We start from the raw sequence: 21,652 nt of genomic DNA on the forward strand, positions 1-21,652 counted from the left end.
CATAAAACGACAAACAATAAACGATCGACAATCGGCATTCGATCAGTGCAACTGTTCCAGAGACAGTGTGCGCCAGTTGCGAGTCAATCAATACTTAATGGCGCAGCGTGCTTGAGTTGCTAGGCGGAACCCTTTCGCACAAGAAACCCGTGTTTTTGCATGCACACACACATACGTACTGGTATATAGTAAAGCATAGTACTATATGTAACCCAATCCTTACATCGATCATTCTTCCGCAAACATCGCGCAACACTTACATAAACATAAATACATACGAACTTCCACACACTGGCAAGTTGGAACTGAAGGAAGCGCACCTTAACGCAGCGCTCAAGAGAAAAATTCCCACAGCTTCGCGCTAATCACGATATTTATCGCAAAATGTTTTTAAAGTCCCTCTCGGTTTTCCGCTGCTTCTTCAGACGCTGCTAAAAAATGCAATTGCAAAAGGAAAAGTGCGCACATACACATATATAACAGCAGTACAAATGAAAAATTTTCGCATTTTATTTTTTTACTTGTAATTTAAGAGGCGATCAAATATCGACGAGGCAGACATTTGTAGCGTCGCATACGAGCGCCGCGCCGCTGTGTAGTGTGTACGTGCGCACAGGTATCAAAGGGTGCAAAAATCAATAGACAATGCAAAAACGCATGCTGTATATCGAGACAGGGGTGAAAGCGAAAGAGGCAGAACTTTTGCAAAATCTCTGTCTGCACAGTGTGATTGTTGGTAAGGGCGCAGCAACCAAAAAGGATCAATTCCGATCAGTTCAATGTGTCACGTCTTATGATGTCATTTGCCAAAGAATTTCGTCTGCAATTTCTTATCCTTCTTCTTATCCCTTTTTTTCGATACGTTTTGCAGAAAAATCTGCACGATAATATTTCATAAAAAATACGTACTTGCCCCTCGGTACGCCGCACAGTGCACACAAGGACACATTTATCTTCGCTGCGATCGTTCGAAGATACTCATCGCGTTCTTTCTTCATCACAGTAAATTTCGTTCAAAGGTGAAACACAAACAAATGGTATGAGTGTAGAAAGGATATTTTCCAATTCTTTTTCTCGAAACTATTTTATTATTTCAGCCCGTTTGATCGAGAAAGGGATCACAACCCTTGCGCAACCCCGCGTGCGTGAACTTTCCATTGCGTTCCTAATGATTTTTACCTCAAATTTATGTGCATTTTTCTTTGCGTTTTTTTTTTTTTTGTTTTTTGTATGCAGGAAAATCATAAATGACGCTAAGGCTGCAAAAACATTTGCAGAAAAGGCAATAAACAAAAGGTTATCAAATAGAGGATCAAAGATCGCACCAATTTCCTTGGTTGCGTTTAAATAGTACGTACATTTTTGGAAGATTATCTTATTTTTGTTTGTGTTATGCATTTTCGTAATGTGCGCTCTACTCAGCCGTCAAGACATTTTTGCCACACAACGAAATTACCGTGGAAGACCCCAAAACCAAGGAGCAAAAGGTTGAGCTAAATTTCGTGGCTTGGAGCAATTTAAGTGTATGAGTTATGTAGTAGAAACCTTAATGAGTTCATGACGTTTAGGTCATGGCACCAATGGGTATAATAAATGCATTGACCGTCTTTTTAATAGTGGGTAAGCTCAAGAAATCAGTGACCTTAACGGATCCAACTCTTAAATGCCGAGAGACCATAAATTTAATGTGCTCTACTAATGAATAGAAATATAAAGTTTTTTTAATGTCTTCCCGAACTGACAAGGGGTTCCTAAATTTGCAGTTTTAAAGTCTTAGCTTAATTTAGTTTTTGTCCCTATTTTAGATAGCAAGAATTCTGATATTGAATAAACTTCGTTCAATCACACCTCATGAAATTTAAAACCACAGAACCAACCTAACTTTTGCGAATCTGTTTAAAAAATTTATGAGAAATTTGTTTTGGTTGTGTAGGAGATATCTGTTGGAAAACATCATCAGATCAGGCAGAAAAAGTGATAATCAATGGTTCACTAAAAATAGGAACTTGCACTGAAGAACCGAGATTAGAAAAAACTGAAGTTAAAGTAAGACATTTTTCCCAATTCGAAAACATGGACTAAACCACGGAAGGTTTTTTATAGTAGGGGGAACCACCTGCTAAGTATTACTTTGTGGGAGGGACTGGACATTTAACTCTCCTCTATTGATTCACGGAAGGTATAATACGAAACAGTATACGTTCTTATGGTCGCACCAGTTTATATGAGACTGCACTGGATTTGAACCGGACTTAAATCAAATTCGTCACAATTTTTTGGTGACTATTTCTGCTGCTGCAACAACAACATACCGCAAAAAGCAATCTTCATAATTTTAATTTATACTTTCTTAGCTAACTAACGGTATAATGACATACGTACATACATATGTATGTGTTGTCAAGATTACTTAGAGCCCTTTTAGAGTTGTTAAAACAACAAACACGCCATTTTTAAAAAAATAGACTTGACTTGGTGAATATCAGTTTGAATAGCAGCTATATGCTATATTGGTTCGATCTGAACAATTCGTGAAGATATCTGCTCTAATAGAAAAATTTTCCATACAAGTACATGTTATTGACCTATCAGTTCACATGACAACTATTTACTACAGTGATCCGATATCGGCAATTCCAACAAATAAGCTGCTTCTTGGGGAGAAAAGAACGTATGCGAAATTGGAGATCGGTATCTCAAAAATAGAAACACTTCTTTTTTACTGACAGCGCTCCAGTTGTTTCTTCTTTTCACAATTTGGCGCCAATTCGAGATACCAAGTGCAGCCAGCTTCTTGTCCATACTTTCACAGCTGGAGGGTTTTCATCCATTCAGACGACATAACTTAGCCAACGTAACCACTGTCTCTTAATTCGTTGAACTATCTCAATGTCGTCGTATATGTTGTACAGCTCATCGTTATCCTGTGCGATATTCGCTGTTGCCAAAGCGTAAAGAACCATAAGTCTTCCGCAGAACCTTTCTCTCGAAAACTCGTATTCTCAATTGCCTACTCAGTCCGAGGTAGCGCCTGTTGGAAAGAGTTATTATGATTATCATATTCTCAAAAGAAGCTGATACATGCTCCTTATCTGTACTTCGCCGCAGTATTTGAATAGCTCGGCCGGCAATCCATCGGTCCCCGCCGCTTTGTTGTTCTTCAGACGGATAATTGCTATTCAAACATCTTCATGGTTGGACAATGGAAAATCCGCTCTATCGCTATCGATTGAGGAATCGGACAGTCGGACAGGCGGACATGGGTAAATTGACTCAGCTCGCCATGGTGATCAGTTATATATGGTTATACTTCATAGGGTCTCCCACGATTCTTTTTGGCTGTTGTCAACTCTGTAGCAAACTTAATATACCCTGTTTAGGTTATACAAAGTTAATGTGGGCATTGTGGCAGAGATTTTTGCCTGCCAGCAGCCTCGTGTACGTCTCCACTGAGCTCACATGACTAGCTGTTGCTTATCAAGTCCATCATATTCAAAATTTACAGATTAGCTTAATACCTGACACCCATAAAATAATGAAAATATTCGAATTTAACTCTTAAATAGTTTAGGGTTAATTGGATAAAAATATGCGCATATGCGTGAGAATACAATATAAAGATTTTCTAAAAAAACAAACCCACATGCAATTCACTAATTATGCGGATATTTATAAAATAAAGAGAGAAAAAGCATTTTTTTCATTGTTGTGACTGTCACAACGCGTTAAAAGGCCTTTCACTGCACTAATACGATCTAGAGAAATTTTACATACACAACATGACACACCTATAAGGGTTAATTTCTCTATTTCGCGTATTAAAAAGCATCTATGTATGTGTGTATGTTCGTATACGTGTGTGAAAGGCTATCTCCGAGTGACCCAATCACCTAGCGAAGCATTCAACCAACAAACCAGCCACTCACTTACCAAACCAAAAACAAAAACAACAAAACAAACGACCTTTCCTCGTTGGAGATGTTGCAATAGTAACAACAACTACAGCGCTAACAACTAGAGTGTAGAGAATATAATTGAAAGCATCACATTTGGGAAAACGCAAAGTTGACCTTATAATAACGTAGCTTTACAGGCACAATAACAGCAACAAAAACAACAAACGCCGCAAACACTTTTGTTGTAGCAATTTGAGAGCCAGCGTCCAAGCCCGATGTGCTCGTCCTCACACATGCAAATTGAAAATGCAACAGCTACCAATATAAAGCACACATATAAATGTATGCAAATGAGAAAAGGTGTTTTTGGGTTCAACCCTTTGCGCTGGGCTGCTTGGTCTGTTACATTTAGAAGCATCCTTTCGTCCATCTATACTGCCAGCCGTCCTTTTATCCGTCCCCCTGGGTGTTTTATCATATTGTTGTGGAAATTGTAGCCATTGCCCATGGCAGGGAGACGATGGTAGATGTACGCAAGCGTAGTAACGCATAACAAGGGAGCGGTGGCAGCAACATTCACGCAGACGCAACTCTTCCATTTCGTTCGTATGGTGACCAAATCACAATTTTAATCTGGACCGCGTCACGTCAACATCCGTGCTTTATTATTTTTCACTTTTATTCGAAGGTTCTTATTTTGCAGTTATTTATTTTGCTGTTGCTTTTGTTCCTGCGCTAATGCATAGTTAGTTGCTTAAAGTCCGGCAGTACAAAACTGGTTTTAAATTTCCACCTTTTCTATTTATTTCAATTTTTTTTGCACGCATTGCTGCTGCATTCATTATATCGGAAGCTGATATTTATGCAATAAATACACAGTGAGAAAAATCACTACAGACTGCTCACAAGACCGCTCGTTGAAACCAAATAATATGCCATATTCTGAGCTTGTAATTGCCGTTAGTTGTGGAAGACCCTTGAATGATACTTTTTATTTCTACGGCTTTTCTCACTTTTTCGGTTTTGAATATATGGAAGTCGGACAAAAGTTTGGAATTTTAACCCTATTCATGTGCAATATAACTGCTGTTCGCTGTGTTGTCGGAGCTACGTAAGGGAGAAAATCCAAATTTTTGTTCGGTCAAGAACTTTTAACTCGACGTTAAGTTATTGAAACTGTGTGGTCAGTTCACATTTATTTAAATTATTACTAAATTATAATTACTATAATTCTATATTTTTATATTCAAATTATTTACTTAATCACCCTTTGCTTTTGCATAGATTTCGCGATACTGCAAAAAATCACATGATATCAAATCCGTAGCCGTTATACGAAATATTATTTGAGAACCGGCGCGTGCCAAAAAATAATACAGACACAATCCCTTAAAGAGTTATTAACAACCATGAATAACCCCTCCAGGTGTATGAAATAAAAAACTAACAAAAAACTAGATTAATTCAAAATTGACCACTCGACTGACCGCTCGCCAGCGGATTATACATACGCATTCGGTATTCAACCCTTTTGCACATAAAAACGCACGCATCCTTGTGTTATATAAATGTATATAGTATTTAACGGATGCGTACGACTTATTCTCATATCATATACAATGTGTTTAAGGTTTTTGTGTGTAAGAATATAAACGAAACTGATTTCCTATTAAATAATTTCTATAGAATATATTCATCTAAACATATGTATGTATGTACATAACACAAATATCTGTGTTTCTATCAACAATAATATGTCCGTTCTTCCATTAATCGGAAACACTCTCCAAAAGTTAGCAGTTTGGGGTATATTGACTTGCAGGTGATCCAACAGTTATTGGACCAACATTAAGTCGGTGTAATTGAACAGATGAATTAAGCAGGCAGCTAATGCTTACCAAATGAAGAATCCGTTTGCTTTACATTCCAATTAATTATTGTAAAAACTATTTCTTCAATTAAAGTTTTAACAACACTTAATTACAAGCAAACATTTTGTTAATTAGTTTGAGCTATCAATTTTTACACATTTTCATTTTTTTTTTTTTTTTTTTTTGAATAAATATATTTGGATGGAAATGCGAGTTACTGACAACGGATATGCAATGTATATCAATTTGTGGTTATAAATATCGATAAAATGTGTGTATGATGTACACGATAACACATTAAATTGTGAATGCACACATCACCCATCAGTACCTAAAAGATTATGTAACTTTGTTTATGTAAACATAATTTTGAGTTCATAATTAAATTTAATATTTAAATCATGCATTATCTACCAATTCAAATGTCATATCGATACATTTGCATTTTATTTGACACTTTAAATTCTGCTAACTACGCTGCTAAATATCTATTGTGAATGTGTAGTACAACAAGAAGTAGCTGTTTGAAAACATGTTTATTTCGCCAAATTTTTTCAATGGATATAAATCAAGAAATTATACAAATAAAACATGTCCCAACGCAAAAATTAGCAGGCAAAAGGAAACCCGAAACTAGTGTCGATGTCAGCGAAAATAGTGCCAAAAAAACAAAACTACTGACTACACAGGATACTTCTCCAAAAGCTTCAATTGAAGTTCCGGCTGAAAACAGTAATACGTTTACAAACGTAAATATCGGCGGGAGAGCTAAAAACACAGCTATAAAAATAAATGTACATCAAAGTCCTAAAAAACGAATAGAGCTGCCTTCAGCGATAAATACAGAACAAAAGCAATTAAAAGAAAAATTTATTTACGGCAACTATAATAAATATTATGGGTACAGAAATAAGGATAGCAAATACCATGACATACGTCTGGAAGTCTTTGCTACTCGGTCAGAGATGTTTCAAAATAAACAAGTGCTCGATATTGGTTGTAACAGCGGACTTATAACAATGGAAGTGGCCAAGCTATTTGAGGTCAAAAGCATAGTTGGTTTAGACATTGATCGCTCTTTAATCAACCAGGCTAACAAGATGTTATTGCGACAAAAGAAAATGTTACCTATTGAAAATGAGGCACGTCGTCTACATAAATATCCTTACAATGTAAGCTTTGTGCACGGCAACTATGTGTTACGAGATGATATTTTACTAGAAATTGAACACGAACAATTTGATATAATCCTATGTTTGTCAATAACTAAATGGATACAATTAAACTTTGGAGATGCTGGATTAAAGCAGGCTTTTCGGCGTATGTTTCTACAATTGCGTAGTGGTGGTAAACTTATATTAGAAGCGCAACCCTACGACAACTATGGACGTCGGAAGAAAATGACTGTGAGTATAAAATGAACAGTTAAAAAAAATATAAGTCAGAAATAAAAACATTCGCTTTTTTAGGAGACGATAAATGCAAATTTTAAAGCTATGCAGTTCTTTCCTAAACATTTCAACGATTTTCTGCTTTCAGCGGATGTGGGTTTTGAAAGTTTTGAACTAATGGGTATACCTGAAAGCTGCATAAAGGGCTTCAAGCGACCAATACAGATATTTCACAAAACATAATGCCACAACGACTGTGATAAAACTAACACACTAAGATATTTTTTATTTCGATTTTATCGACCTTCAGCATGTACGAACATAACTGTATATTTACGAAGAAAATGTGGTACAAATATTTCAATAATTTATAATTTGAAAGTCAAAACGCATAAAAAATACCAAAATATATTTTAAACAACAATGATATCATCATTCTGACTTCCGCTTTTTGTTTGGGGTACCGGGCGGTGTCTTCAGGCTTTCTATCACATCTGCCAGATGATTCGTCAAAAGCTCATCACCAGTTATTGAAAAATCGCTATCGATCCAAATAGAACGGAGGCGTGTCATGATTACACCCATACGTTTATCTGCAGTTAAACCGTGTTCCTTCAAAATGCTACCAGTTAGTGGAAAACGTGGCATTTGCCATGCCTTCAATTCATTATAAAGTTCCACTTCATTTGAATATTTTAGGAGCTCCTCAACAAATTCACGTCTAGCGTTAGGTTGCAGACAAAGCCTTTGATAATCTCGTAATTTGCAGAATTCCACTCCGACCTAAATTTATTTTATGAGTGATTTAAGCATTTTGTTTTTTAATTTATTTACCTTTTTTCGATTCTGTGTGATAAAAAGTGCTAAATCGCGTTCAAACGCAGATAATTTCAGTCGTTGGTGTAAGCTCATTGCTTCTTCTGTAGTGTGAAGCAATGCAATAAGGTAGAATATTGGCGTGTGGGGTTTTGAAAAGTTCTCCAAATCAGCACATAATCTTTTAAATTCATCAATATTAGCATCCACTGGCAGGCCACAGTGAGACCCTAAACCACAAGAAATTATTTCTTGTACTAATTCGCAACCGAAATTTCCTACGACAATTTTTTGCAATTCTGCCCATATACGTTCCCCACTAATGCGAGCTAATCCTTCTGCATTTTCTCGTATTGCTTTCAGGGTTTCTACGTCATGCTTGGAGGGCTCTTTTGCGATGCGACCAAAAAAACGAAAGTACCTTAAGATGCGCAAATAATCTTCTTTGATACGTACATCGGCCTCGCCCACAAACACAACACGTCGTTGCATTAAATCTTCATAGCCATAAAAATAGTCATAGAGTGTGCCATCAAAACCAAGAAACATTGAGTTTATGGTAAGATCTCGCCTATTTGCATCCAATTGCCAATCAGTTGTAAATTGCACCTGAATTGAAAATTTTATAAGAACTATTGCGCAATTTTTTTAATTAATATTTACTTCTGCATGCCGACCGTCAGTGCGCACATCGATACGTAATGTAGTCACCTCAAAATTTTCCTTATTGTGTATGCGAGGAGTTATCGTACCATGTTTCTCGCCTTTTGCGTTAATTAAGCGTACTTTTTCTTTATTGAACATTTCTTTCATTTGATCTGGAGTAGCAGTAGTTGCTAAGTCGATATCTTTTGGTTTAATGCCCATTAAAATATCACGAACAGCACCTCCTGCTATACGTAGTTCATAATTATAACGTTTAAAGATGTCAATCAGCGCTTGCAGTTCATCTGTGAAAATGCTGTGGAATTCAGGTGAATCTATTTTCTTGAAGGCTGGTTCGCTACGCATTTTGGGGGGTACGCCAAGAACTTTCAAATTTTCTCGCAATGATGTTGAATGGAGAGATGAGTTTTTAACTGTTTGATTCACAAGCGACATGCGGTTTGCGATGTTTATGCTAAAGGCTCTTGCGAAATTTTGTTTACGCCCTAAATATAATCGACAAAACCTTGAAATTGTACCGAAACTGTTTTGCATCACTTAATTAAATAAAGTAGCTTTTTAAAGCAAAAATTATATATGTCTTCGCTCAAATAAAATAAAAACACAACAAATGTTTGGAAACAAGTTTTTTTTTCGTTGTGTTAAAAAGCGTCAAACATATGTTTTATTAGTATTGCCATATCTTTTAAAACTTTTCTTCAGCAGCTTAGCGGCACAGCTGTTCTACTCTGATAACAACACAAAGTAAGAAATTGTGCACTCCCATGTCGGTAACTTCATTTTTGGCACGATCTAGCATTCCATTCCTACATGTAACGTCATCGAAATTCCTGTTCTCCACAACATCACAAATACGGGAAATAGCACTCAACTCAGTTCAACATTCAAGAATGACCAGCGAACTAAAAACTGTGTACGTCACTCGTCCGGACGTTGCATCAGTGGGCATAGAATTGCTAAAGACAGAGTGAGTAAAGAGTTCGAGAAATAAAGAATCAAAATACATAAATGCGATTTGTAACAGGAGTAACGTCAGCAGTTGGTCGGAACCGTTACCTGTGCCGCGTGATGAACTCTTGCGACAGGTGGTTGGAAAGAACGCAATCTACTGTGCATTAACGGATAAAATAGATGCAGAAGTAATTGAACGAGCGGGTCCACAACTGAAATGTATTGCAACTATTTCTGTCGGTTACGAGCACATTGATATTGCAGAGTGTAAGAAGCGTGGTATACGTGTCGGCTATACCCCGGACGTGCTTACAGACGCAACAGCGGAGTTAACAGTTGCCCTCTTACTTGCCACTAGCCGTCGCTTATTTGAGGCCAACAAAGAGGTATATAATGGTGGTTGGAAGTCATGGGCACCCAACTGGATGTGTGGACAAGGATTGAAGGGTACAAGAGTTGGTCTTTTCGGATTTGGACGTATCGGACAAGAGATCGCAGCACGTATAGTTTCATTTAAACCATCCCTACTGACATACACAGCGCGCAGTGAGCATGTTGCTGAAGCCGCCAAAGTCAATGCGCAGCGTGTTAGGTTCGATGAAATGTTGTGCAAATCAGATTTTATAATAGTCTGTTGCGCACTTACACCGGAAACCAAGGAAGTCTTCAATGCCTCCGCGTTTGAGAAAATGAAACCTAACGCAATTTTCATCAATACAGCGCGTGGTGGCGTTGTTGATCAACCGGCGCTTTGTGCTGCCTTAAAAGAGCGTCGTATATTGGGCGCTGGTTTAGATGTCACCACACCAGAACCACTGCCGCTCGATGAGCCGCTACTGAAATTAGACAACGTTGTCATATTGCCACACATTGGCAGCGCCGATGTTAACACTCGCACGGAGATGTCACGCATAACAGCTTTGAATATATTGGCGGCATTAAAAGGCGAAAAGATGATTGCAGAGGTATCCGTTTAAGGAAAAAACACAAAATATTTGTTTATATTATAAGCCAACAATATTATGACTACAAGCTATTATCATTTTCCATTTTAAAAAAGTTCTTTTTATGCAATGTATGCACTTGGAATTATATGAATGATAGGGTCATTTAATCTTCGCCTGGTGGTAACGGTTGTGCAGATGTTGGTTGAAGGGATGAGCTAATTCCACCAAGTGTTGGTATAGGTGCTGGAACAGGCGCTGGAACAGGTGCAATAGGTACAGTTGATATAACACCGATTTCGGAAGGGTCCTCTATTTCTTTTTTGATTTGATCGACAGTGATATAACCACCACTGTCATCCTAGATACAAATTAAAAATATATATAAACAATGTATTTACCGATGAATATTAAGTTTGTAAATTTTCATCCTTACCGCTATGAATACATCTACCGTCTTTCCGGAAATAATATCTAACAATTGAGGTGTAATGCCACTCATGGGTTCCTCTTGAATGCTCTGTGCATATTCGAATAACGGTTGCCTCAAGTCGGGGCATTGATCCAGCGCACTCACAAGTTGCTGATGTGGCAAATGTAGCAATACAGGCAAAGATTGCGGTTTCAGCCTTTGGCAGCATTTAAGAAAACCTTCCCAAATCACTTTTTGACGCCACACTTGTTTTAAGATCAAGCGTTGTAGAAGATTTAATACAAAATTCGTTAAACGTGGGTACAATGTAATGCTTTGAATAATAGTTCGCATGAGCAACGTAGGTATAGGAACTACTTCAACCAATTGTTGCAGCACGCCAATCAGTACATCCTGGGTGAAAACTTCCTTCTCAGTCAAACAAATTGAAGTGGCTTTAACGACTGCTTTCAAATCGCAAGCATTGGGATCTATGGTATGTAAAGCGACAAGTATATCAGTGGGTGTGGCGGCCATTGTTTGATTAGCAAACTCTGCGCCTATGCCAAGTAATCGGTTAAAAACCTCCTTGACGACAATTTGATTCAGTTTCAACAACTTGGGTATCGCATTCAAGATCTCTTGGCGCGAAAGACCGCTAAGCACGGGTATGAGTACACGGACGTCTTTAATTTTATTTGCATATAATTCACGAACACGATTCACCAGCTCCGGATTGGGTGTAGCCACACGTTCGGTCAGCAAATGAATAATACGAATAATAAGCGTTTCAGTGCCTTTAGGACAATCTTCAATGAACTTAAGTAATATGGCATCTTCAGCACCCATTTTCTTTATGGTTGGATCAATTGAACGCAAAATGGTGCGTTTCAAATCCGGACCGGTGGTAGTGTAGATTTTGCAAAGTTTCTCAAGGAAAACTGAAAAAGTGTATTAATATATAACTATTATAGCATTTGAACTGACAACTAAAAAAATAATAGCATATTTCTATTTTAGATATGCAATTAAAAAAAAAATAGTTACTTAATGAAAATATTCGAGTAGAGCAAATAACTCACCGTTCGGTTTATACGGCAGTAAAGTGAGCAACAACGTCAAACACGTCCTTGCGGTCTCCTCTTTCCATGCTACTTCGGTCTCAGGTCGACCAAATTCCTCCGCGAATATGCTTGCTGGTGGCACTTCCTTCTCCAAATTATTTGCCCAATCCAAAGCGAATTCCTCGATGCGATTAGGCAGTACTTTGTGTATATGGTATAGTGCCACAATGTGTTCAAGAGCACGCTCACGTAAATCCGTGCGCTCATGCACACAAAACATTAGCAGCACTCTTATAAGTTTATTCTTGCGTGGTGGTCGCATCACAGACAAGTCTTTCAATAGATCTACACCAGGATTGACAAACTCTTCGGAAAAACACATCTCAACCAGTTGATTAAGCGCATCGTCAGGCAACAATGGCGCTTCAAGAAAGATTCGTCGAATCAACAAAATTTTGTCTTTCAATTCACAATTTTCGCGAACACCTGTAATCAGTTGACTTAACAACTCGTTGTAGGCATAGTCTGGACGATTTTCCGATTTTACATAAGAATGACGGGTGAAACCTTGCAACAGGCAATACTCTTCATACAACCATGAAAACGCTAAATCAATACGCTGCCGCACATCTAACATTATAAAGTCGAAAATGAAATAGCGCACTTTATCAGGGAACGTTGCTGCCATGACTGTAAGTATTTTACGACGCTTAGCCGACACGCCACCCACAATACACTGGCGTTCCGATTGTAAAATTCTTTTCACAGCTTCTAAGAGAAACTTCTCCTTAATGGGTCGTGAAAATGGTTTAGTGACCTCTTGTAATTTTAGAGTTTTCGCACGCATTTTCATACGTTCAATCAGTTCTTGTTCACCTTTAACTCTCTCCATATTTTCACGTAGTTTTTTTGTCGCCTCGTCTTTTCGAGCTTGATCTTCGTCTACTGGTTGATCACTAAAAGATAACACAAGTGCATGTAAGTTAATAATAATATACTATGTTAGATACAAATATTATTTATAAAAGAGTTACCTTTCACAAGTGTCCATGGCTTCCACCCTTCTTGGCCTCATTGGCGTATCCTTGCTGAAAGCGGCCGCACCTGGTCCAATTTTCTGCTCAGTCATTTGTTCACCAAGTACTTTTGCAATCTTCACCACCTGCTGCGGTATAGACATATCCTGTATTGGTGCATATTCATTAATGAAATGCTCTGGCGCTTCTTCTGGTAACTTTGATAAAAACTCCACAACTAGGTTAACAGCCATATCCGTGACTCTTAATTGCTCCGCCAAGAATTTCTCATTCACACGAATGCAGCGCTGACGCTGCTTCTCTACCTCTTCTTCATCCACTTCCATCTCTGTGTCCTTTGTGCTGTCGTCGTCTAAGCCAGACTTAGATCTCCGCTCCTGCTGCCTATTTATAGAATCCAATCGCATTTTCTTGTTGAGATTACTCGCTGCACTCTCTAATATGCGTTTCTGTCGACGCGTTTGCTCTTGTTTATCCATCTTCGGTATAGCTCGTTGTATTTCACCCTGAGACGCACCCAAATCTAACAGCATATGTCGAATTGTTGCATGGTACTCGAAGGATCCACGATTTTTTAATAATGCTATTAGCTGCATTTTTAAGCTTTTTCTCACTGAACTAGCTTGTGAATCCGTTAAGGTTGGCGGCAAATTTGAGTTGAGTTGTTTGAAGGCTTCTACAACGGGTCCCATGAGACTTGGGCGCAATTTCGCAATGGTGCAAAGACTGCCAGTGCACGTTATAAGATTTACAGAGGATATATGTGTGGCTGCATGAAATTTTAATAATATGTCAAATATATTTAATGCTTCTTCTTCCAATTTTTGCCGTTTCACGAGTTTAAAATTTGCCGGTACATCTTGAAGTGAAAAGTCGTTGTCTTTCTTTTGACTATCTTCGTCCGGATAGCTCTGCAACACTACAACACCTTCTAAAAATTTAATTGCATTGGTACGTATACCATCATTCTCATTGTCGATTAGATCCAAAATTTGTGCCTTTACCAAACTCAGTACATTCCAAGCTTGTTCGGCACTGTCCAAAATCTCACTCTTGCCACATATCCACTGAAGTCCGTTTTTATATATACTGCCACATGCTTGGATAACTCGTTTAATTACCTGCGGCGAACGATCGCGTAAGAGCATCGAAATAATGCCTATTACTTGTGGTAGCGACTCCACCTTCACTTTGCTGGAAATAAAATTATTATTTGAATTAAAGCTACGAAAACTTTAAAGAAATTTTTTAACACTCACCAAATTTGTTCAATAAAACAAACTACTTGTTTGCGAACATCCGCATTAGCATCATGTGCTAACGAAAGAATGTGTTCCATAAACTCTTCCAACAGTTCCACGCATGATCCTAAGATCATTTCCTGAACTTTAACCAACAAGTCACATTTAATCCCAGATTCAGCATTGGGCACCTCATTCAGCCACTCGACTACCTTTAAAGAACAAATTCTCAGTTGAATAGAAATTCAATCTTAAGTCACCAGTCCCTGTTTATAGCCTCGAGCATACCTTGCTACGCGCATTTGCAGTTTTCTCATCGGTGAAAAGATTTACAGCTTCGCCTAAAAATTGGCTGCGTCCTAGAAGCCCTTCCATAGTCAAATCGTAGTTACTAAAATGGATTCACAAATGATATAAAATTACCAACGATATGAAAAATCAAATAATGCTGAAAAATACGGCGTTTTGACATTTAACTAAATTCTTTCACAGCAGGCAGGGTTGCATTTGAGTTAAATCAGGAGATATTGACTTGCAGCGCCTCCCAAACTAAATAAATTTTAATTAAAATATTTTCTTTTCTTTCAATGACTGATGTTTATATTGCCAACAGAATATTATAACGTGTGCTAATTAAAAATATAATTAAAAAAATATTATCAATAACTAAAGATAACAAAAGGGTTTACATTCTCTATTGTAAAAAATATTTTCAAAATAACACTTAGAAAATCTAAAAGAAAATCAGGATCTTATTCAATTTGTCAACTGATTCTTCATTTTGTAATTAAGCATATGTTGAAATTTTAAATTTATATTAGAAAGAAAAATATTTTTAATAATTTCTTCAGTAAGCGGCCGGTATTGGTACCATATTTAAGAAATTCACAATGAAGTTGACAACATTGATTGTCAGTGTCATTCATCGATTGCTGTCAGTGTATCCAGAAAAAAACTCGGTGCCGTGAAGAAAGATATTCGACGTGCAAATTGCTACAAATTAGCAGAATTGCACTAGTATTTTGCAATTAACAATTATTACCGCAAGCCGGTTGCATTTATATGGAAAAGCTATTCAAAGTAGCTTGAAAAGCACATATTGTGCATACCGAATGAAGTGAAAACGACGTCTGTTGTAAAACAGGAGGTGCAACACGATTAGAAGGAGGGTACCACGAAAGGAAAGCACAAAAAAAAATAAGATCAACGAGAAACGAATTAAAAGCGAACACAAATAAAAGATACGCCTTAAAACAACAAGGAAACTTATCAACTGACTAACCGACCAATCAACTAACCAACCAAACGACAGAACGAGAGTATAACATAGAAAGAATAAGAGTAAAACTACTGAACGTGAAGCAACAAAAAATAAAAATAAAAGTATTTTTTTAGACAAACAGCGACCGCAATCGCAATAGCAAAAGCAGTCGCTACAACAATACACGCGCCCTGCAGACACGCGCTCCAATGTCAAGCGGCCAAGTAAACGTCGGCAGCGACAGCAATGGAGCAGGCAGCGGCAGTGGTAGCGGTGGTGGAGGGGGAAACACAGCAGAACAAGCGGCGCCACAGTCGCAACAACAATCACAACCACAACAGCAGCAACAGCCGCCACCACAAATCATTGGCGCTTCAACGACTACAGTCACCGCAGATACGGTCAATATGGCAGCGGATTCGTCACCGCGTGAGTCAGGCGATGACTCGGAGGATGAAAGTGAAATCCTTGAAGAGTCACCATGCGGGAGATGGTTAAAAAGACGTGAAGAAGTTGATCAGCGTGATGTGCCCGGTATTGATTGTGTCCATCTGGCTATGGACACTGAAGAGGGCGTTGAAGTTGTTTGGAATGAGGTGCAATATGCGAATTTACAAGAGCTTAAATCGCAGGAAGAAAAAATGCGACAAGTGTTTGACAATCTAATGCAATTAGATCACCAGAACATAGTCAAGTTCCATCGCTATTGGACGGACACACAGAATGCAGATAGACCACGCGTCATATTCATAACGGAATACATGTCGTCGGGGTCACTGAAACAGTTCCTCAAACGCACTAAACGCAATGCTAAACGTTTGCCATTGGAGGCGTGGCGCCGCTGGTGTACACAGATTCTGTCCGCGCTGAGCTACTTGCATTCCTGCACACCGCCTGTTATACACGGCAACCTCACCTGTGATAGCATTTTCATCCAGCATAATGGTCTGGTGAAAATCGGTGCCGTTGTGCCCGATGCGGTACACTATAATTTGCGTCTGCATCATCGAAGCGATCAAAGTGAGACACATCACTTTATGGCACCCGAGTATGGTGCTGCCGAGCAATTGACTGCCGCCGTAGACATTTATGCCTTCGGCATGTGTGCGCTGGAAATGGCTGCTTTGGAAATTCAACCCAGCGGCACTGAAACGAGTTCTATTAATGAGGAGACGATATTGCGAACTATTAATAGCCTAGAGCATGATTTGCAGCGTGATCTTATATTCAAGTGTTTGCGTCGGAATCCTGCTGAGCGCCCAAGTGCCAACGATTTGCTATTTCATCCTTTACTCTTCGAGGTAAGAAAATTATAGCAATGTTATAAAAATTAAACTATAGACAATAAAATAATAGCGTTAGGTTTTGTTATTTTCCATTTCCAAAAGAAACACTTATATTTTTTTGTTATTTTATAATTTGAGTGAATTAAGTAATTTAAGTTATTATAAGCAAGTTATATTATATATTTTTAATTATTTTCCTTTTGTGTATTTATTACAATACGCTTTTTTGCAGGTGCATTCACTCAAGCTATTGGCCGCTCACTGTCTAGTATTCGCCCCCAAAAATCGGACTATGTTTTCGGAAACCGTTATAGATGGCATGATGCAACGCTATAACCGACCCGAAGTTATTATGGCCCGTGTGTCACGTGGAGAAGAAGAAAAGGACTATCGTCTCTCAGACGTACCTACAGCCGATAAACTGGAGAAATTCGTGGAAGATGTCAAATATGGTGTGTATCCATTAACAGCGTTAGGTGGCAAGAAACCACCACATTTTCGTTCACGTGCCGCATCACCAGAACGTGCCGACTCCGTCAAATCTGCTACGCCTGAGCCGGTGGACATAGAGTCTCGGCGCATAGTAAATATGATGTGTAGTGTAAAAAAGTTGAAAGAGGATAGTAGTGATATCGCAATGACGATATTGCTTCGCATGGACGATAAAATGAACAGACAGTTGACGTGTCAGGTAACGGAAGCCGATTCAGCCTCCGATCTGACTAGTGAATTGGTGCGACTTGGTTTTGTGCATATCGACGATCAAGATAAAATTCAAACACTCTTAGAGGAAACTCTACGAGGCAGTTTTGCTGTTAATGCCGGCGGTGTCTGTCCGTTCGAGCAAGGCGCACAAGCGCTTACCTTTAGTGCCACTATAAACGAGCACATGCCAGGAGGTGTGGGCGTTACAATTGGTGCAAGTGGTGCTAACACCGCTGCCAACGTAGGTGCAGTTGGTGCGGGTGCCGGTGGCCGCATCAACAACGGTGATGGAAATGTGAATGCGCACTTAAATGTTGGCATCAAGCCAGCAACAACCGCAACTTTGGCGGCGCTCAATCAGATGGAGCGTAATTGGTCCGTGGCCGACATGGATCCTAACGCTGCTTTGGCGAATGCAAGTATGCAAGCAGCCAGTATGGGTGCAGAAATTGCTGCCACCATGTATCATATGCAACAGCAACAGCAGCAGCAACTGCAGGAGCAACAGCATCATGTTCAAATATTGCCACCACAAATGCATTTGCAAATAGAAATGCCCGTTCAACAACAGCAGCAGCAAATACAACAGCAACAACAGCACCAGGTGCTAAACACATCGACGCCACCAGCTGGCGCACTGCCACCATCATATACAGGGCACACACAACAATTTAGGCAAGAGTCTTTAGGGCAGCAAAATGATGGAACAACAACAAATGTCAATGTGAATAGCATAAATGCACCACAGCAAACACACTATGCACACGCCCAGCAGCAAATTATTCACTCTTCCAATCCAACAGAAATTACAACTATTACCGCTGTCGCGCCACCATCAACTGTAACCGCCACAAACGCCTCGACCTCCTCAGCCTCCACCACTATCAATTAATAAATACTATTTCTTGATAATAAACATTTATATACGCTATATTGATATTCATAAAACTGAAGTGTAGTAGAAGATAGAATTATGCAAGAGAGATAGCGCGAAAATTTATATTTTTAAATTGCAAGTCAGAGCACGGATGCCACGCAGTAGTGGCGTATACTGAGTCGCGTCTTTTAGTCAGTCAGACAATTGTTTTTTTTTTTATTATTATTATTCATTATATGTATAATGATTATGGATATTTTTATATAGTCTACTAAAGGAAAACAAGTTTTTAATTATATTTCGAAAATGATAGAATAAAAACTCAAAAAAATAAATACTAATTTTAAAAAATGCTAAAACTATAAGCAAAAAGCAAAGACAAACGAATTAATATGAAGATTGTGCAAAAAAATAATTGTAATAGAATTTAGTTATAAATTGTGTAAGGCTTCCAGCTGGGAATACGCATGCGCAGCGGCTATCTAAGTAAATATTTCGGCACTGGTGGCCTAAAATACTGTATTTCATGCCTTGCCGCAGCAACAGCAGCGCAAAGAAGAACAGCAATAGCAAATAATATACACAACCGTCGGTCCGGTGAGCAACAAAAAAAAAAAAACGAATACATATATACTAACGCTAAAATCGGTGGGAAAAGTTTCGCGTGATTCTACTGTTATGCTATTTCCAACCGCAATGTCAATGCATATATTATATGCTTATATTTATGTAGTATGTAATTGTTTGTTTGTGTTGACCGCGGCACGATGGTTCTGAAACTCTATATGTTCCAACTGATCAATGTTGTTTATCAATATGGAACGCATATAGCCGATAGCTTAATACAAATATATATTTATGTATTTAAAATTATAAATACACTGCAAAAAATATAAAGCAAAAGCAACAATAATGTATACTACCTAAATAAATAATATATAGAAATATAAAGCAAATTTGCATGCAATGACACCACATCAACACATCCATACATCTTTTATGTTTACATAAATACAATATAAAAAGAAAACAACACTCGACATAGGACACGATGACACAACTACAAATGAGCATTAAAATGTTGTGCAAGCGAAATAAAATACATAAATCAATAATAATCATAATGAAATGCTTCATCCATAATGCAACATAATGAAAAATAACAAAAGCAAGCAAATAAACAAATGCAATTTTCATTTAATGAAAATCTATGCATAAGAAAAAAACATACCTGTTATTTTTTGTATAGTAATTGTGAACTTTGGAAGTTAGTGCAAAGTTTTCTGCATTAGTAGTATGCATCCAAATACTTCACTTTTTGTTTTACTTAATGTTGTTAATAAAGATCAACGCAGTGCACAATTTTTAAAATCACTACAGTTTTTAATCTGAAGATTGTACATTTATCTGAATTTGTTGCAGCATATAAGGAAAAATAACGAAACTCAAATATTTAAACGCATAATGACTTTTTGAGTACTTTCCATTTATTGTTTTGTGTTTAAAAATTTGTTTGTGAAGTTTCTTTAATAGCACACTATCTTAGCATAATAGCATAATACGATTACTATGCAAAAGCTAAAATGTGTGTCTTGGGCAAATAGATTTCTTTTATTTTGGAAATAATTGAAGGTAAACAAACGCTTTATTTTTTATTGTGTAAACTCGAGATCTCATCTTATTCTGCAGCAACCACTATTACTTTTGGTGGCTGATCCGATTCTATTGTTTCTTTCAACTTCTTTTTGGGCGGTTCCACTACTTCAGCTTGTGAATTTTCTAGTTTCACTTTTTGTGCTTGTGGTGATTCAATTGAATTAGACTTTCGGCTTTTATCATGTGACTTTTCATCTAGTTGCTTACCGTCAGTCACTGCCTTCCCACCTTTTTGTACAGCTCCTTTCGCCTCATATTCATCCAACAGTTTACTTCCCTCGAACAAAACAAACGGCAATGTGACGCGTTGGTAATAGTCTGACATTAACTCTATATTACTAATGACCGTATCCAACATATGCGATTTTTCACACCATATACCTGGCGCATCACCACGCACTGGATTTATATGTATATGCAGGTGATAGAAAGATGGTTGATAATGAAAATACATTCGCAATTGTGAAGCAGATAAACCGTAACGTTCTTCTATAGCGACTGCAATTCCATCACGTAAGTTGTGTAAAAGTGGTAAATGAGTATGGTTAAGATCCCGTAAAGATTTAATATCATGCTTGTGTACAATGGCAAGCAGATACAGTGTTTCCAAAGTTTTGCCATCCCATTTTAAATCGGGTAAGAGTACGAAACCCTTTTCTGGATCAAAATCTTCATAAACTATACGATCGGTTTCTTGACGGTGTTCTAGTATATTATATACCCACTACAAAGATAAAAACGTTATCAAATATACTACAAGGGAGAAGTAAGTAAACTAATCTTACGTCGAGACTGAAATGACTGCCTGTTATATAAGGCAAAGTCAGTTCCTCATATAAAGTTGGAGTTTCTTTAATTAGATATTTTTGTGTTATTGAATACTTTTCAATATGCTTTTCAGTGGCAGGATAAACCACAGTCGTTTTAATATCTGTAATCAAGAGCAAAAGCAATTTAGTGTAAAATATTTACAAATAAATATTGTAGTAATATTTACTATTTAATTCTGAACTGGGTACGCATTGGAAACTGCCATAAATATTATTAATGAATTCCGTGTTCACTTGTAGAGAATCACTGAATATCCGGGGAGCAGGTTCTGAAATATTATCAAGTTCAGTTTGAACGTCACGCTCTTTGAAAGCTTGTTTCTCAAGTAACAGAACAGCTATGTCATTCTCAGACACATCAGGAAATGTACCCAGCAACTAAATATAAGGTAATTAATTACTCTTTGTAATACAATTATATGTTTTATTTAATAGATTACCGCTATTGTTTTTCGGAGAGTATTATTTTGTAAAATCCGTGTCAGCTTGAATTTTGCTAAATTATAACTTGGCGCCGTCACTTCTACTTTTGTTGGTTTCTCCACAAGTTCGTCGGCAGCAACGTCAGTTTTTACTTCAGTTACTTGTTCAATGACTTTTAATGGAGATTCCCCGTCAGATGTAACTTTATTAGTAACGTCTGTATTTGCAGGCATTTTTAATTAATTATATTATTTTTAACCAATCAAGAAATAAACAAAAATACCAAAATCTGCCGACTATGCTTCTTCTCCTAAAAGTAGAAGTT

General features: G+C 37.7%; 6 protein-coding genes across 6 annotated transcripts; 3 read left to right on the forward strand and 3 right to left on the reverse strand.

The window, feature by feature from the left end:
• The first annotated feature begins 6,258 nt into the window (after positions 1 to 6,258).
• On the forward strand, positions 6,259 to 7,593 carry LOC105226053 (probable RNA methyltransferase CG1239). Its single transcript, XM_011204796.4, has 2 exons — positions 6,259 to 7,173; positions 7,237 to 7,593. The coding sequence occupies exons 1-2, from the start codon at positions 6,265 to 6,267 to the stop codon at positions 7,399 to 7,401; spliced, it is 1,074 nt and encodes a 357-aa protein (XP_011203098.3). The 5' UTR covers positions 6,259 to 6,264; the 3' UTR covers positions 7,402 to 7,593.
• On the reverse strand, positions 7,414 to 9,293 carry LOC105226054 (CCA tRNA nucleotidyltransferase 1, mitochondrial). The gene is made up of 3 exons (XM_011204797.4): positions 8,638 to 9,293; positions 7,993 to 8,583; positions 7,414 to 7,941 (listed from the first exon to the last, which is right to left on the reverse strand). Exons 1-3 carry the CDS (start codon positions 9,172 to 9,174, stop codon positions 7,591 to 7,593), a joined length of 1,479 nt encoding a protein of 492 aa, XP_011203099.2. The 5' UTR covers positions 9,175 to 9,293; the 3' UTR covers positions 7,414 to 7,590.
• A 33-nt stretch (positions 9,294 to 9,326) lies between these two features.
• On the forward strand, positions 9,327 to 10,576 carry LOC105226050 (glyoxylate reductase/hydroxypyruvate reductase). Its single transcript, XM_011204791.4, has 2 exons — positions 9,327 to 9,607; positions 9,665 to 10,576. The coding sequence occupies exons 1-2, from the start codon at positions 9,405 to 9,407 to the stop codon at positions 10,566 to 10,568; spliced, it is 1,107 nt and encodes a 368-aa protein (XP_011203093.2). The 5' UTR covers positions 9,327 to 9,404; the 3' UTR covers positions 10,569 to 10,576.
• LOC105226052 (symplekin) lies at positions 10,546 to 14,782 on the reverse strand. Its single transcript, XM_029550104.2, has 6 exons — positions 14,578 to 14,782; positions 14,308 to 14,501; positions 13,046 to 14,242; positions 12,030 to 12,967; positions 10,972 to 11,888; positions 10,546 to 10,896 (listed from the first exon to the last, which is right to left on the reverse strand). The coding sequence occupies exons 1-6, from the start codon at positions 14,662 to 14,664 to the stop codon at positions 10,702 to 10,704; spliced, it is 3,528 nt and encodes a 1,175-aa protein (XP_029405964.2). The 5' UTR covers positions 14,665 to 14,782; the 3' UTR covers positions 10,546 to 10,701.
• A 426-nt stretch (positions 14,783 to 15,208) lies between these two features.
• On the forward strand, positions 15,209 to 19,789 carry LOC105226051 (nuclear receptor-binding protein homolog). Its single transcript, XM_011204792.4, has 2 exons — positions 15,209 to 16,851; positions 17,069 to 19,789. The coding sequence occupies exons 1-2, from the start codon at positions 15,760 to 15,762 to the stop codon at positions 18,431 to 18,433; spliced, it is 2,457 nt and encodes an 818-aa protein (XP_011203094.2). The 5' UTR covers positions 15,209 to 15,759; the 3' UTR covers positions 18,434 to 19,789.
• Positions 19,790 to 19,883: 94 nt separating this feature from the next.
• On the reverse strand, positions 19,884 to 21,650 carry LOC105226048 (m7GpppX diphosphatase). Its single transcript, XM_011204790.4, has 4 exons — positions 21,345 to 21,650; positions 21,072 to 21,282; positions 20,860 to 21,005; positions 19,884 to 20,798 (listed from the first exon to the last, which is right to left on the reverse strand). The coding sequence occupies exons 1-4, from the start codon at positions 21,558 to 21,560 to the stop codon at positions 20,097 to 20,099; spliced, it is 1,275 nt and encodes a 424-aa protein (XP_011203092.2). The 5' UTR covers positions 21,561 to 21,650; the 3' UTR covers positions 19,884 to 20,096.
• Positions 21,651 to 21,652: the final 2 nt, after the last annotated feature.

The sequence above is a fragment of the Bactrocera dorsalis genome, chromosome 2 (genome assembly GCF_023373825.1).
Source record: "Bactrocera dorsalis isolate Fly_Bdor chromosome 2, ASM2337382v1, whole genome shotgun sequence".
NCBI lineage: Eukaryota > Metazoa > Arthropoda > Insecta > Diptera > Tephritidae > Bactrocera > Bactrocera dorsalis.